The 15918-nt window shown below is 42.3% G+C and overlaps 1 protein-coding gene across 2 annotated transcripts; it reads left to right on the top strand.

Moving 5' to 3' along the window:
• Positions 1-316: 316 nt before the first annotated feature.
• Positions 317-14812, top strand: LOC118368406 (pre-mRNA-splicing factor syf2). 2 transcript variants are annotated; one of them, XM_052496916.1, is made up of 8 exons: positions 317-364; positions 1658-1705; positions 2102-2197; positions 7770-7895; positions 9429-9546; positions 10523-10613; positions 11098-11196; positions 14305-14812. In XM_052496916.1, exons 1-8 carry the CDS (start codon positions 347-349, stop codon positions 14468-14470), a joined length of 762 nt encoding a protein of 253 aa, XP_052352876.1. In that variant the 5' UTR covers positions 317-346; the 3' UTR covers positions 14471-14812. The 2 variants fall into 2 exon arrangements, with proteins under 2 accessions (XP_052352876.1, XP_052352877.1); XM_052496917.1 differs by lacking the exon at positions 1658-1705.
• Positions 14813-15918: the final 1106 nt, after the last annotated feature.

Below are 15918 nucleotides of genomic sequence, written 5' to 3'. Positions count from 1 at the left end.
GTTAGTGGTAGTATCTTACCGGAAATAGTTAATTAGTAAACCTATCAAAAAATATGTGCACATCTGTGGTTGAAGTTGTGGGCTATTCAATTGGGGGAAAGGATCACGTGAAAACATGTTGACATTTTTGTATCTACCTATCAATGAATTCCTGAATATGTTATTGACACCATGACAATATAGTAGCCCATTGACCCCCCTTGAATCTCATTAAATACATCTAAATAAGCTAAATAATATGAGATCTTTGATTAATTTTACAATATTTCTATGATCACGGTCCTGTTTTGTTCATTGCGTAACATCCGACATTCAGGGCGAAGACTTCCTGACTGCCAGCTCAACGATGGCGTCCTGCGCTGAGGTTGGTGTTTTGACGAATGATAACCTGAAATAATAAAAACAGGGGGGTTCATTAATTTTGACTAAGATATACAGTTACTGAAAATCAAACTGACATTTGAGATATATTAGTGTAACCAATGGAGAACCCATATCAGTACTTCTAATGTCTGTTTACAGTCTCATGGCTAGCGCTAACAGCCGTAGCTAGCTGACTTGCTAGCTTTTCAGACCAGATTAATAATCAGATAGCTGTCTATCTGTTCATAATTTTACAGGTTTTTGTCATAGTTTGTGCAACTAATGGCTATGTCTCCCTTGAACCAGAATCTGGCCTTAAATGAGACTTTGATATGGGGAATCTCATTTGAGCCCAGGAAGCAGCATTTCAACTTGCCGTTCACCAACTTTTCAAGCTTAATAATGTCAAAATATGTTCCTTACTCTCCAAATATGGAGTTTCGATTAGCATCTGTCGTCATTTACTGCCGTCACGGCCGGTATGTACTTACAAAAAAAGTCTAAATAAAAATGTACAATCAACTGGAAAAAAAGACTATTCAGCACTTCCAATAGCTCACATTCCAATGATCCCGGATAGCATAGCACTAACCTTACTGCCATGCACAGGTCTTAAGTCTACAATAGCTGAATACATTGACAAGGCCGAAGATTATTTTTTTCCCGGTTGTATGTAACTATTTCATTTAGACCTTTTTTGGAAGTACATACTGACCGTAATGTGACGACAGGAAAGGACGATAGGTGCTAATCGAAACTCCATATTTTGTGAGTAACAAACTTATTTTGACATGATTAAACTTGACAAGCTGGTGAATACAAAGTTGAATGTCTGCTTCGTGGGTTTAAAGGATATTCGCAATATCAAACGTCTCCTGTTAGTACGGATTCTGGTTCATGTCTCCCTGACATATCCAATGAGTCACTGTTCTTTGATCCTCAATTCTTACAGAACATTTTAAAAAAAAGCTTAGGTTAGTGGTAGTATCTTACCGGAAATAGTTAATTAGTAAACCTATCAAAAAATATGTGCACATCTGTGGTTGAAGTTGTGGGCTATTCAATTGGGGGAAAGGATCACGTGAAAACATGTTGACATTTTTGTATCTACCTATCAATGAATTCCTGAATATGTTATTGACACCATGACAATATAGTAGCCCATTGACCCCCCCCCCTTGAATCTCATTAAATACATCTAAATAAGCTAAATAATATGAGATCTTTGATTAATTTTACAATATTTCTATGATCACGGTCCTGTTTTGTTCATTGCGTAACATCCGACATTCAGGGCGAAGACTTCCTGACTGCCAGCTCAACGATGGCGTCCTGCGCTGAGGTTGGTGTTTTGACGAATGATAACCTGAAATAATAAAAACAGGGGGGTTCATTAATTTTGACTAAGATATACAGTTACTGAAAATCAAACTGACATTTGAGATATATTAGTGTAACCAATGGAGAACCCATATCAGTACTTCTAATGTCTGTTTACAGTCTCATGGCTAGCGCTAACAGCCGTAGCTAGCTGACTTGCTAGCTTTTCAGACCATTCCCTTTATACCTCTTAGCTAGATGTTTTTCGATTTGCTTTTAACCACTGATGTGTTTGTGGTATGGATTAGCATGATAACTTAGCTAACGTTACCTTGCTGTGTCTTGCCATTGTACAGCATGGTTCAAACATTCGAGTTAGTACTTATGTTAGCTAGCTAATGTTTATGCGATTTATTAGGGATCTGCTTCGGTCAGTTATGAGCCGACCGAAAGTACTGCATCTCAGAAGAGAGAGGAGAGACTCCGAAAATTCCGGGAACTACATTTCAAAAGGGTGAGTTTGTTCAAAGATTCTCCCATTTCAGACACCTTCTTAGTAACGTAGCAGCTGGCTATATTGACTTAATTAATATTACCGTCCAAAGCAAAAGCCAAAGGGAATCTATGCAAATCAAATGTTATTGGTCACATACACTTGTTTAGCAGATGTTATTCCAGGTGTAGCGAAATACTTGTGTTTCTAGCTCCAACAGTGCAGTAATATCTAACAAGTAATATCTAACAATTCCACAACAATACATACATCTAAAGTAAAGGAATGAATTAATAATATATACATATTTGGTCAGCAGCATAGACTAAGATACAGTAGAATAGAAGATGGTATATACATATTAGATAAGTAATACAAAATATGTAAACATTATTCAAGTGACTAGTGTTTTATTATTAGTGGCCAGTGATTTAACGTCTATGTATATAGGGCAGCAGCCTCTGATGTGCTAGTGATGGCTATTTAACAGTCTGATTGCCTTGAGATAGAAGCTGTTTTTCAGTCTCAGTCCCAGCTTTGATGTACCTGTACTGACCCCGCATTCTGGATGATAGCGGGGTGAACAGGCAGTGACTCGGGTGGTTGTTGTCCTTGATGATCTTTTTTGGTCTTCCTATGACATCTCAGTCCCAGCCACTGCCTATTTGCATCAAGTCCAGTGAAGTTATTTGAGGGCCGTGGTGGTTTCAGCTTGAGGGTAGAGGTCGACCGATTTAATCGGCATGGCCAATTTGAATTAGGGCCGATTTCAAGTGTACATAACAATCGGTTATCAGCCTTTTTGGATGCCGATTATGGCTGATTACATTGCAGTCCATGAGACTGCGTGGCACCTGTTATGGAGTGCAGCATCAAAAGGACCTTGTGGCTGCAAGGAGCCAAGGTAAGTTGCTAGCTAACATTAAACATATCTTGTGAAGATTGATTGTTTTTTCATATCTTCACTAGTTAACTACACATAGTTGATGATATTCCAAGGTTAACTAGCTTGTCCTGCGTTGCATATAATCAATGCGGTGCCTGTTAATTTATTGTCGAATCACAGCCTACTTCGCCAAACAGGTGATGATTTTAACAAAAGCGCATTTGCAAAAAAAAGCACAATCGTTGCACAAATGTAGTTAACCATAAACATCAATGCCATTATTCAAATCAATACACAGAAGTATATATTTTTCAACCTGCATGTTTAGTTAAAAGAAATTCATGTTAGCAGGCAATATTAACTAGGGAAATTGTCACTACTTTTGCATTCAGTGCAAGCAGAGTCAGGGTATATGCAGCAGTTTGGGCTGCCTGGCTCGTTGCAAACTGTGGAGACCTTTTCTTCCTATCAAGACAGTAATTCATTTGCCAAAATTTTACATAATTATGACATAACATTGAAGGTTGTGCAATATGTAGACTTAGGGTTGCCACCCATTCGATAAAATACGGAAAGGTTCTGTATTTCACTGAAAGAATAAACGTTTTGATTTCAAAATTATAGTTTCTGGATTTGACCATATTAATGACCAAAGGCTTGTGTTTATTAGATTATAATTAAGTCTATGATTTGATAGAGCAGTCTGACTGAGCGGTGGTAGGCAGCAGCAGGCTCGTAAGCATTTACTCAAACAGCACTTTACTGCGTTTGCCAGCAGCTCTTAGCATTGCTTGAAGCACAGCGGTGTTTATGACTTCAAGCCTATCAACTCCTGAGATTAGGCTGGCAATACTAAAGTGCCTATAAGAACATCCATTAGTCAAAGGTATATGAAATACAAATGCTAGGCCACTCCAGGACCTTGAAATGCTTGTTACGAAGCCACTCATTCCTTGCCCGGGCGGTGTGTTTGGGATCATTGTCATGCTGAAAGACCCAGCCACGTTTCATCTTCAATGCCCTTGCTGATGGAAGGAGGTTTTCACTAAATCTCATGATACATGGCCCCATTCATTCTTTCCTTTACACGGATCAGTCGTCCTGGTCCCTTTGCAGAAAAACAGCCCCAAAGCATGATGTTTCCACCCCCATGCTTCACAGTAGGTATGGTGTTCTTTGGATGCAACTCAGCATTCTTTGTCCTCCAAACACGACGAGTTGAGTTTTTACCAAAAAGTTATATTTTGGTTTCATATGACATTCTCCCAATCTTCTTCTGGATCATCCTAATGCTCTCTAGCAAACTTCAGACGGGCCTGGACATGTACTGGCTTAAGCAGGGGGACACGTCTGGCACTGCAGGATGTGAGTCCCTGGCGGCGTAGTGTGTTACTGATGGTAGGCTTTGTTACTTTGGTCCCAGCTCTCTGCAGGTCATTCACTAGGTCCCCCGTGTGGTTCTGGGATTTTTGCTCACCGTTCTTGTGATCATTTTGACCCACGGGTTGAGATCTTGCGTGGAGCCCCAGATTGAGGGAGATTATCAGTGGTCTTGTATGTCTTCCATTTCCTAATAATTGCTCCCACAGCTGATTTCTTCAAACCAAGCTGCTTACCTATTGCAGATTCAGTCTTCCCAGCCTGGTGCAGGTCTACAATTTTGTTTCTGGTGTCCTTTGACAGCTCTTTGGTCTTGGCCATAGTGGAGTTTGGAGTGTGACTGTTTGAGGTTGTGGACAGGTGTCTTTTATACTGATAACAAGTGCCATTAATACAGGTAACGAGTGGAGGACAGAGGATCCTCTTAAAGAAGAAGGTACAGGTCTGTGAGAGCCAGAAATCTTGCTTGTTTGTAGGTGACCAAATACTTATTTTCCACCATAATTTGCAAATAAATTCATAAAAAATCCTACAATAAATCCATGATTATCGAAAGCTTCAACAAGTATTTCTCAACGGCTGGCCATGCCTACCGCCTGGCTACTCCAACCTCGGCCAACAGCTCCCCCCCCGCAGCTACTCACCCAAGCCTCTCCAGGTTCTCCTTTACCCAAATCCAGATAGCAGATGTCCTGAAAGAGCTGCAAAACCTGGACCCGTACAAATCAGCTGGGCTTGACAATCTGGACCCTCTATTTCTGAAACTATCAGCCTGTTCAACCTCAACCTCTCTTTCATATCGTCTGAGATCCCCAAGGATTGGAAAGCTGCCGCAGTCATCCCCCTCTTCAAAGGGGGAGACACCCTGGACCCAAACTGTTAAAGAACAATATCCATCCTGCCCTGCCTATCTAAGGTCTTCGAAAGCCAAGTCAACAAACAGGTCACTGACCATCTCGAATCCCACCGTACCTTCTCCGCTGTGCAATCTGGTTTCCGAGCTGGTCACGGGTGCACCTCAGCCTCGCTCAAGGTACTAAACGATATCATAACCGCCATCGATAAAAGACAGTACTGTGCAGCCGTCTTCATCGACCTTGCCAAGGCTTTCGACTCTGTCAATCACCATATTCTTATCGGCAGACTCAGTAGCCTCGGTTTTTCGGATGACTGCCTTGCCTGGTTCACCAATTACTTTGCAGACAGAGTTCAGTGTGTCAAATCGGAGGGCATGCTGTCCGGTCCTCTGGCAGTCTCTATGGGGGTGCCACAGGGTTCAATCCTCGGGCCGACTCTTTTCTCTGTATATATCAATGATGTTGCTCTCGCTGCGGGCGATTCCCTGATCCACCTCTATGCAGACGACAACATTCTATATACTTCCGGCCCTTCCTTGGACATTGTGATATCTAACCTCCAAACGAGCTTCAATGCCATACAACACTCCTTCCGTGGCCTCCAACTGCTCTTAAACGCTAGTAAAACCAAATGCATGCCTGACCAGCATCACCACCCTGGATGGTTCCGACCTTGAATATGTGGACATCTATAAGTACCTAGGTGTCTGGCTAGACTGTAAACTCTCCTTCCAGACTCATATCAAACATCTCCAATCGAAAATCAAATCAAGAGTCGGCTTTCTATTCCGCAACAAAGCCTCCTTCACTCACGCCGCCAAACTTACCCTAGTAAAACTGACTATCCTACCGATCCTCGACTTCGGCGATGTCATCTACAAAATTTGCTTCCAACACTACTCAGCAAACTGGATGCAGTTTATCACAGTGCCATCCGTTTTGTCACTAAAGCACCTTATACCACCCACCACTGCGACTTGTATGCTCTAGTCGGCTGGCCCTCGCTACATATTCGTCGCCAGACCCACTGGCTCCAGGTAATCTACAAGTCCATGCTAGGTAAAGCTCCGCCTTATCTCAGTTCACTGGTCACGATGGCAACACCCATCCGTAGCACGCGCTCCAGCAGGTGCATCTCACTGATCATCCCTCAAGCCAACACCTCATTTGGCCGCTGTTCGTTCCAGTTCTCTGCTGCCTGTGACTGGAACGAATTGCAAAAATCGCTGAAGTTGGAGACTTTTATCTCCCTCACCAACTTCAAACATCTGCTTTCTGAGCAGCTAACCGATCGCTGCAGCTGTACATAGTCTATCGGTAAATAGCCCACCCATTTTTACCTACCTCATCCCCATAATTTATTTATTTACTTTTCTGCTCTTTTGCACACCAATATCTCTACCTGTACATTACCATCTGATAATTTATCACTCCAGTGTTAATCTGCAAAATTGTAATTATTCGCCTACCTCATGCCTTTTGCACACAATGTATATAGACTCCCCTTTTTTTTCCTACTGTGTTATTGACTTGTTAATTGTTTACTCCATGTGTAACTCTGTGTTGTCTGTTCACACTGCTATGCTTTATCTTGGCCAGGTCGCAGTTGCAAATGAGAACTTGTTCTCAGCTAGCCTACCTGGTTAAATAAAGGTGAAATAAAAAAATATATTTAAAAAATACAATGTGATTTTCTGGATTTTCATATTTGAGGTGTACCTATGATGGAAATTACAGGCCTTTCTCATCTTTTTAAGGGGGAGAACTTGCACAATTGGTGGCTGACTAAATACTTATTTGCCCCACTGTATATATATTAATCGGTATCGGCGTTGAAAATTCCTAATTGGTCAACCTCTACTTGGGGGTGTACACGGCTGTGACTAACTGAAGAGAATGAACCCTTGGAGGTAATACGGTTAGCATTTGATTGAGATATTCTAGATCGGGTGAACAAAAAGACTTGAGTTTCTGTATGTTATCACAATCACACCATGAGTAGTTAATCATGAAACATACACCCCTGCCCTTCTTCTTCCCGGAGAGATATTTATTCCTGTCTGCGCAATGAACTGAGAACCCAACTGGCTGTACGGACCCAAAGTATATCCCAATAGAGCCATGCTTCCGTGAAATATAGTATATAGAGTATATTACAATCCCTGATGTCTCTTTGGAAGGAAATCCTCGCCCTGAGCTTCCAAACATTCAACATTCCAAAACCGTACCGCAAGCAATGAGTTTTAATGTTCAGAACGAGCATCGGTGCTCATCACAACTTCCCCCGGCCAGAACATACTATTGTCAATGGATACTAAAGGTAGTTGGCGTTTATGAATGGGTTAGTAATATCTTAGTAGCCTACCCTCATTTGAGCTCACAAGTAGCTTGAGCTTATATGGTATAGCTTGGATCTGTGTTCTTTGTTTTCAAGTTCTGGAATTGATGTATTTTGTGGTATCTGTTTCAGAATGAAGCACGCAAGCTCAATCACAAGGAGGTTGTGGAGGAGGACAAGAGACTGAAGCTGCCAACTAACTGGGAGGCTAAGAAAGCCCGTCTGGAGTGGGAACTCATGACCGATGAAAAGAAAAAGGTAGCTATTTATCAACGTAGATCGTTTTTTTGTTTAATTTTTACCCCTTTTTTCTCCCCAATTGTTGTTGTAGCTATTATCTTGTCTCATCGCTACAACTCCCGTACGGGCTCGGGAGAGACGAAGGTTGAAAGTCATGCGTCCTCCGATACCCAACCAGCCGTACTGCTACTTAACACAGCGCGCATCCAACCCGGAAGCCAGCCGTCGGAGGGTACACCGTGCACCTGGCAACCTTGGTTAGCGCTCACTGCGCCCGGCCCCCACAGGAGTCCAAGCCCTCCCTAACCCGGACGACGCTAGGCCAATTGTGCGTCGCCCCACGGACCTCCCGGTCGCGGCCGGTTACGACAGAGCCTGGGCGCGAACCCAGGGACTCTGATGGCACAGCTGGCGCTGCAGTACAGCGCCCTTAACCACTGCGCCACCCGGGAGGCCATCAACGTAGATAGTTGACTGCTATGCATAAAGGGAAATTTCACCGAGGTTGATTTGGGGTTTGTTTTGATGGTGTCTGAGGCATTTCGAGATCAGTGAAGTTTCACACACAATTGGCCACAAAGAAGGCAGGTCTGGGGTTTGGGCGCCGAATGAATGTAGTCCTGCTTTGTGGCATTTCGCGAAGCCTCTGTTATACCGATCATACTATACGTTTGTCGGCATGTAGATACAGTTGTCCTTGTTCGATAGAGCCATTGGACGTCTTTCAGCGACGTTCTGATCGGTAGATTCATTACTAGATATACAAGGTGACAAATTTCTTTCCAGCTTCTAAAAGACTACAGCTCGGTGTGAGGCGGAGGTGACTGCTCTGGTCCCATTGTGCATTCACTATGAATGCTGGAGCTGACTGCTCTGACCCCATTGTGCATTCACTATGAATGCTGGAGCTGGCTGCTCTGGCCCCATTGTGCATTCACTATGAATGCTGGAGCTGACTGCTCTGACCCCATTGTGCATTCACTATGAATGCTGGAGCTGGCTGCTCTGGCCCCATTGTGCATTCACTATGAATGCTGGAGCTGACTGCTCTGGCCCCATTGTGCATTCACTATGAATGCTGGAGCTGACTGCTCTGGCCCCATTGTGCATTCACTATGAATGCTGGAGCTGACTGCTCTGGCCCCATTGTGCATTCACTATGAATGCTGGACCATGTGGTTCACTATGAATGCTGGACCATGTGGTTCACTATGAGCAGACAAATACACGGGAAGTCAAAACTTCCCGATTCTACCTGTGAAATGAAGATGCGTGTTTTATCTTGCGGGGAGATTTTTGATGTTTGACACAACGTAATATTGTTAATGTAATAATGACTATATACAGTGGCAGAGCTAAGATGAAATAATTCAGACACTCTGCTTGTTGGATGAACAGTCATGCGTAAGATGTTTTTTTGTTGGCTGGTCAAAAAGATGTCAGGTCAGCTGCAAGTTATGTACCTTAGGATAATAGATTAGTCATGTTATAAGTTTATCTAGTATACTCTGTTGCTGTTTAGTGACTTGGTGTGTTTCTGTGTGATTTCAGGAGTGTGCGGCCAAAGGGGAGGACTATGACAGGGTGAAACTGCTAGAGATCAGTGCTGAGGATGCTGAGCGGTGGGAGAGAAAGAAGAAGAAGAAGAACCCTGACCCAGGATTCTCAGGTGAGAGATGGGACTAGTTTACTGAGCGAACAGGACTTCCATCCCTCAGCTGGTCACTTTTCCTGAAAAAGAAAAACTCTGGTCCCTAGTTATAGGCTATTATATATATATATTATACTGAAAAAAAATATAAACGCAACATGTAAAGTGTTGGTTTCATGAGCAAAAAAAAATTGCAGATGTTTTCCATACGCATAAAAAGCTTATTTCTCAAAAATGTTGGGCACATATTTGTTTACATCACTGTTAGTGAGTTTTTGTCCTTTGCCAAGATAATCCAACCACCTGACAGGTGTGGCATATCAAGATGCTGATTAAACATCATGATCATTACACAGGTGCACCTTAAAAGGGGACAATAAAAGGCCACTTTAAAATGTGCAGTTTTGTCACACAACACAATGAGACAGATGTTTTGAGGGCCATTCAATCGTGGGCTTGGAGAACACCTACCAGTATGTTGTGCTATACATCCTCAATCTGTTTAAACAAAAAACAAGCTATCACCTAAAATAAGAGTTACTCCTGGGGAAACAAGTGGGAAAGAGTGACTTTTTAATGTTGTTCTGTAGAGCCTGGTTGTTTGTAAAGACCTCAGCTCCACAAAGACCAGCCTTTAAAGCAGCAGAAATTAGATTGCGGGATAGGGCTACTGGACGTGGTACAGTCACTCCACCGCAGTGCAGCCCTGTAAGAGGAATTCTGGGTGCGTGTAAAGACCCCTTGGGATAAATAATTTTTAACTGCCTCCAATTTAATTTGCCAAAAAGGATCGCTGCGTTCCCCAAATATGGCTGCCATCTGTTGCATCAAAACGTCTCTGAATTAAACCTCTGGGGAGAGAATTATCACCAGAGGGGCTTGAAAGGGCCTCATCTCCCTTAACCAGACGCAGGTTTTGTCGCAGGGCTTTGCGCCTGCTTGAAGTTAGCTCCGGTAATTATAACCCCTCTTGTTTGCTGCCATTGGCCCGCAGGTTACGCAGAGGCCCAGCTGCGACAGTACCAGCGCCTCACCAAGCAGATCAAACCAGACATGGACGGCTACGAGAGGCAGCGAGAGCAGTGGTGAGTTGGAGCCTCCTCATAAAACACCTCTCTTCCTTTTCCATTACTGAGTGTTTCAGAGAAGACTATTTCCCCCATAAAATGACATTTTTTTCCCCCCGCCAGCCTTAAGCTTTCAGTTATTTTAGATAATCGATGCTGCCATCACAGTCTTCACAGATCAGCGTGCCCCTCTCCTGCTCCTGGGTTCGTTTTGACATAGCCACAGACTCAGTCATTTCATGTCTTGAAAGCGTCAATGTGAGGCAAACGCTCGAGAGGAATGGTATGGTTATAGTTATGGTGTGCTTTCTTGATCAGCCAAAGCGGAGTTCAGTACCCACAGGTTTTTCCTCTTAATGGCTGTCACATGTGGAACTGTGAAGGGTGAAGTACACAACGGCATAATGTTCCCAGTCATAGAGATGACTGGTATTCAGTTTGGAGAGAGGAGGATCATTATAATGCCTATTATGTTAACTGACTCTCCTGTTCGGTCTCACAGCGGCGAGGATTTCCACCCCACATCCAACAGTCTGATCCATGGGACCCACGTCCCTTCCAAGGAGGGCATCGACCGCATGGTGGAGGATGTGGAGAAACAGTAAGCGTAACAGAGACTGAGATCCTATCCCCTTCTGACCTTGCATTCAACGCACTGGAGTCCAAAACAAGAATGAGAGCCCTTCGTGAATAGGGCAGGCAGACCATGAAACCTGCGGCATATCTAATACGGCAGGGTAGCCTAGTGGTTAGAGCGTTGGACTAGTAACTGAAAGGGTGCAAGTTCGAATCCCCGAGCTGACAAGGTACAAATCTGTCGTTTTGCCCCTGAACGGGCAGTTAACCCACTAGGCATTGAAAATAAGAATTTGTTCTTAACTTGCCTAGTAAAATAAAGGTAAAATTAAAAAATACCTAATGAATGAGCCCCAGTGTTAATCCTGATTGGGGCTGGCTGATAGGGCTCTTACGGTATCTCCTGCTGGAAAGGTGCTGGAAAACTCTTGTCTCTTTCACTTTCTATCTTAGTGGGGGACCGGGAGTGTGTCCTAGTTAATGAGCTCTCGTCTCTGATTTTCAGTTGGATAGGCTCTCAGAAGAATGCATTTGCCCAATTCAATAATGCATGGCATGCCTTTTGAAAGAATGGCCATGTAATAGACCGGTCAAGCTGCACACTGGACCTTCCATACCAGCTAAGGTCACAGGGGTTAAAGCTCTCCATCAATGCAATGGATTTCAGTCATGTGGGTTCTGGAGATAGTTTGGAAATGACTAGTGCTGAGCGATGACCCAAAATGGTAGTTATTTTCAATTTTTTAAAACAACAAATTGTCTGATGTTGGTAAAAAAAATGGAATACCATTTCATTCTGTTTTTTTTTTTTTTTTTTTCCCTGAGAGCTCGATGTGCAGTTTCTGTATAGATGAAACAAACCTGAACTGTGCGATGTAAGGGAAAGGGGCATACCTAGTCAGTTGTACAACTGATTGCAATCAACTGAAATGTAGTAGGGAGCTGTAGTTTCCAAAAGGCCAATATTCTACATAGTTTAGCGCAATAAACGTGGTAGTTAACAACAATGACCATAATTCATTGCGCACCCGCTTAAACTTGTCCGGGTCTGTGAGGCTTAGACAAGTAGTCTGAGAATGAGAGAATACGTGATCTAAGTGATTGATAGTTGGTATTCAGCAGTCATAAAAGTATGCCTTGTTTACTTTGAAGAACTACTAAAATAGTGATTTTTGTCAGAAAGAATAGGCAGCAGCTCTATAGAGATGATAAATAATAAAGCCATGTGAATAAATGATGGTTACTAAGTGACGAGCATTAATGGGCAGTCACTACCATCATGAGACTTTTATTGTTTTATCAAACTGTGATTCCTTTAAAAAAAATAATCGAACCGACCTCAAAAAGCAGTAATCGCATTAGCAATGACCCAGTCTAATACAGAAGCATTTCTGTTCTACAAAAATATGTCCGCTGAACTGACATGCATGATTGTTGCAGACACTCCGATGTTCAGATGTACCACCACAGAGCCCAACTCAAACGGCGGTGTCTAGTCTACTACTGTAACTGCTGGCAAAGTCATTCAAAGCCTCTATCAATCAGGATGGAACTCTCCAGTGCTACTGTTTTTGCCCTGTAATGTTATCAAAACAAAATCAAACAACCGCATAGTAGAATAGTTGACCTATTTACCTTGTCGGCTTGTTGCGTGTTCTATATGAGATAAATATTCCTTTCGAGGCGCATTGAAGTTGCGAAGAGCCATAGGGAGGAAAATGTTTTCTGACAAGCAGTCAATGTACAACTATTCTTAATGCAATTACAAGGAAAACACTTTTGAAAGCAGTTTTGGCTTTTGTTTAAAAGAGGGTGGTTCCCAGTTTTATTTCTTTACTCTTTCGATAGACTGGTTGGTTGTTTAGCAACAAAACCGACGCGTGTGCAACTCTGGGGAAAAACAGATGGGGTTGGCTTGAATTGTTGACATATTTATTGAAAACATAAATAAATTTGCACAATGAGCACTTTTTGTCTCCAAACTACATTGTAACAGTTGTTGTTTAGCTTGTGAATTTGAACCATTTTAGCACAGACATGACATCAGTCAAAACAAGACATGGTATCAAGAAAAATATAAAACTAGCTGGAACGAGCCACCTACGATTCCCCAGATGGCAGTGTCTTGTCATTGTTGCTAGCTATCTGGCCACACGGCCTTCTGCCCCATTGAAGCGTGCGTTGTCATCTAATCCGTCTATTGCGCGAGAAGCATTTTTTTTTTTTTTTACAAATGCAGTTACAACACGAGTTTCAAGCATGGTTTAGGTGCAGCTGTGCAACAGAGCTCTTAAAGGGGCAATGGCATCTTATAAGGTCAATAAAATAATTATTCATAATAATAATAATCAGAATGTTATGTCCAATGTGGCAGCGGTGGAAAAAGTACCCAATTGTCATACTTGAGTGACAGTATAGAAAAGGACTCATGTGAAAGTCACCCAGTAAAATACTACTTGAGTAAAAGTATTTGGTTTGAAATATACTTAAGGATCAAAAGTAAATGTGATTGCTAAAATATACTTAAGTATTGAAAGTAAAAGTATGAATAATAAAAAAAAATCCCTATTATGCACACTCCAACACTCAGACATAATTTACAAACAAAGCATGTGTGTTTAGTGAGTCCGCCAGTTAAGTTTCAGTCATGATTATAATTTTTTTTGTTGCTTTAACCCCTGAGCTCAAGTCCCACACACTTTACCAGTATATTCCTTGCCCTAGTGTCCCTGGGTTACATTAGACCTCATTCTCTCCTCTCTCAGCACCCAGCTATATTTAAGGTGGCCTTGTGTTAGTGATGCTCCTGTGAGAGATGAGACTGGGCTGCCAGGGCATGACGCACATCTCTGCTTAGAAGACACTAACTAAAGGCTGTGAGTTAGCGAAATGACTCTGTATGTGCCTGTGTGTTCGAGTAGACGAGTAAGGTTGTTCATTGGTGCTTTGGCATATGAACGTGTACCGTCTTTGTTTAGGGATTGTTGCTTTTGTGTGATGGTGAGTCATTCTGGAGAGATTTGATTTTAAGTAACTGAATGAGGTTTTTCTACTATGATTGTTGTCCTTTTGGTTTGTAAGTTGTTTGTGTCCTTTTCGTTTCTTGACACTGATCCTTTGCTGTTCTTCACAGGATCGAGAAGCGGGCCAAATACAGCCGGCGTAGGGCCTACAACGATGACGCAGACATTGACTACATCAACGAGAGGAACGCCAAGTTCAACAAGAAGGCAGAGCGGTTCTATGGCAAATACACAGCTGAGATCAAGCAGAATCTGGAGAGAGGCACAGCAGTCTAACTGGACTGGTCATTGTAATGGACACTTAAATTTCCTCTGCTTTGTTGTAACAGAAGCCCAAAATTACTCACTGGTTACAGGACTGGTCATGTACGTAGAAACCCAAATTGTTGTCCCTATGCTTACGTCTCTAGGATCACGTTTGTATTTTGACGCTGACATTTCTTTAGAGGCATTTTATGTTTAAATCTGTGTTTTTGTATTGTTACTATAATACTGTTGCTTAGTGGGAATGGTTAAGTGCAACCTGAATGATCTTATAATGATATTCCTGCCTTTCTGTCAGTGTTTGTATCGGATGTATGACCATGCATTTTCTTTAAATAAAACATCTTAAATGTTTTTTTGTTATCTAGCAGATGTGTAAGTGTTGGCCTTGGTTTGTTGCGTGCTGTCTGGGCTGGATGGGGGGGCTTGTCATGAGCGTGAGAATAGAACACTATTATTCTCCTTAAGGCTACAGTGTTTGTTATGCCAGCAGAAGAATGTGTTAGTAAGTGCATGAGGAGATAAACAATTAAGCAATTCAATTTAATCGTTATCGACCACATCTCTGTTAAGCCGACTGCCCCCAAGCAGAATGATATGAGCTAGGAAAGGCTTGTGACCTAGGATGAGATCAAAGACCGTAAACAGATTCCCATGCTATCCTCACCCATCCCCTGATTTAATTTTCTCCCATATTCTGAATCAATGTGCCCTCTATGGGTTAATAGAAAACGCGATGTGGGAGTCCTACAAACATATTGAAAGGGATTTGATCCTCCTAATTTGAATCAGACATTGAGTAATGTATCATCTGCATTAATGAATGTGTTCTGAATGAGCCTCATGGGGTATGTAAATAAGATGGGGAATGGGGGGTTTCAAAGGCTTGCATGCAAGAAAATAGTGACAAGTTGTTTATGATTTCCTGGTAGATGAGGATGGTGTGTGTGTGTGTGTGTGGGGAAGGGGGGGAGGTATACAAATCACATCTTTGACATTTCTCTCCTTTGTAGAGTTGTAGGGACCCGGTCTGGTTTGGCTCTAAGGTGAGGGTTGTTTCTTTTGGATTGGCTGATCAGCCTGAGGATATTGGCTGAAGATGTAAAGGAAAGAAACACTACAAAACATTAACGATCAGTTTAGATTATATGACGATGATGTTGCTTTGACATTTTGCTTCATGGAGGGACAACTTTGGCAGTTATCTTTAGTGTTCCTAAATGTGCAACAACATTAATGTATGGATATTTCCTCTCCCTGTTGGGCCTATCCACAATCATGTGCCTGATGAGTAGGCGTTGACCAACAGCGCTACCGTTTCATGTCTTTTCATCAGAGAGACCACATTAAATAACTTTTCCCTCAGTACAATGAGAAGAGAGTGTGACAGGTTAGCCAAATGGCTGTTGTTGGAAATGATTCTCTTTGGAGATTAATTAGATGAGAGCGTGTATAAATTG

The sequence above is a fragment of the Oncorhynchus keta genome, chromosome 35, assembly GCF_023373465.1.
Source record: "Oncorhynchus keta strain PuntledgeMale-10-30-2019 chromosome 35, Oket_V2, whole genome shotgun sequence".
Classification (NCBI taxonomy): Eukaryota; Metazoa; Chordata; class Actinopteri; order Salmoniformes; family Salmonidae; genus Oncorhynchus; species Oncorhynchus keta.
This window is presented reverse-complemented; position numbering and strand designations above follow the sequence as displayed.

What these genes read in the sequence shown, in the direction of transcription:
- LOC118368406 (XM_052496916.1), top strand. An exon ending in GGGAACTACATTTCAAAAGG is followed by an intron (nt 2,198 to 7,769) that starts GTGAGTTTGTTC and finishes TATCTGTTTCAG; the next exon opens with AATGAAGCACGCAAGCTCAA. An exon ending in TGACCGATGAAAAGAAAAAG is followed by an intron (nt 7,896 to 9,428) that starts GTAGCTATTTAT and finishes GTGTGATTTCAG; the next exon opens with GAGTGTGCGGCCAAAGGGGA.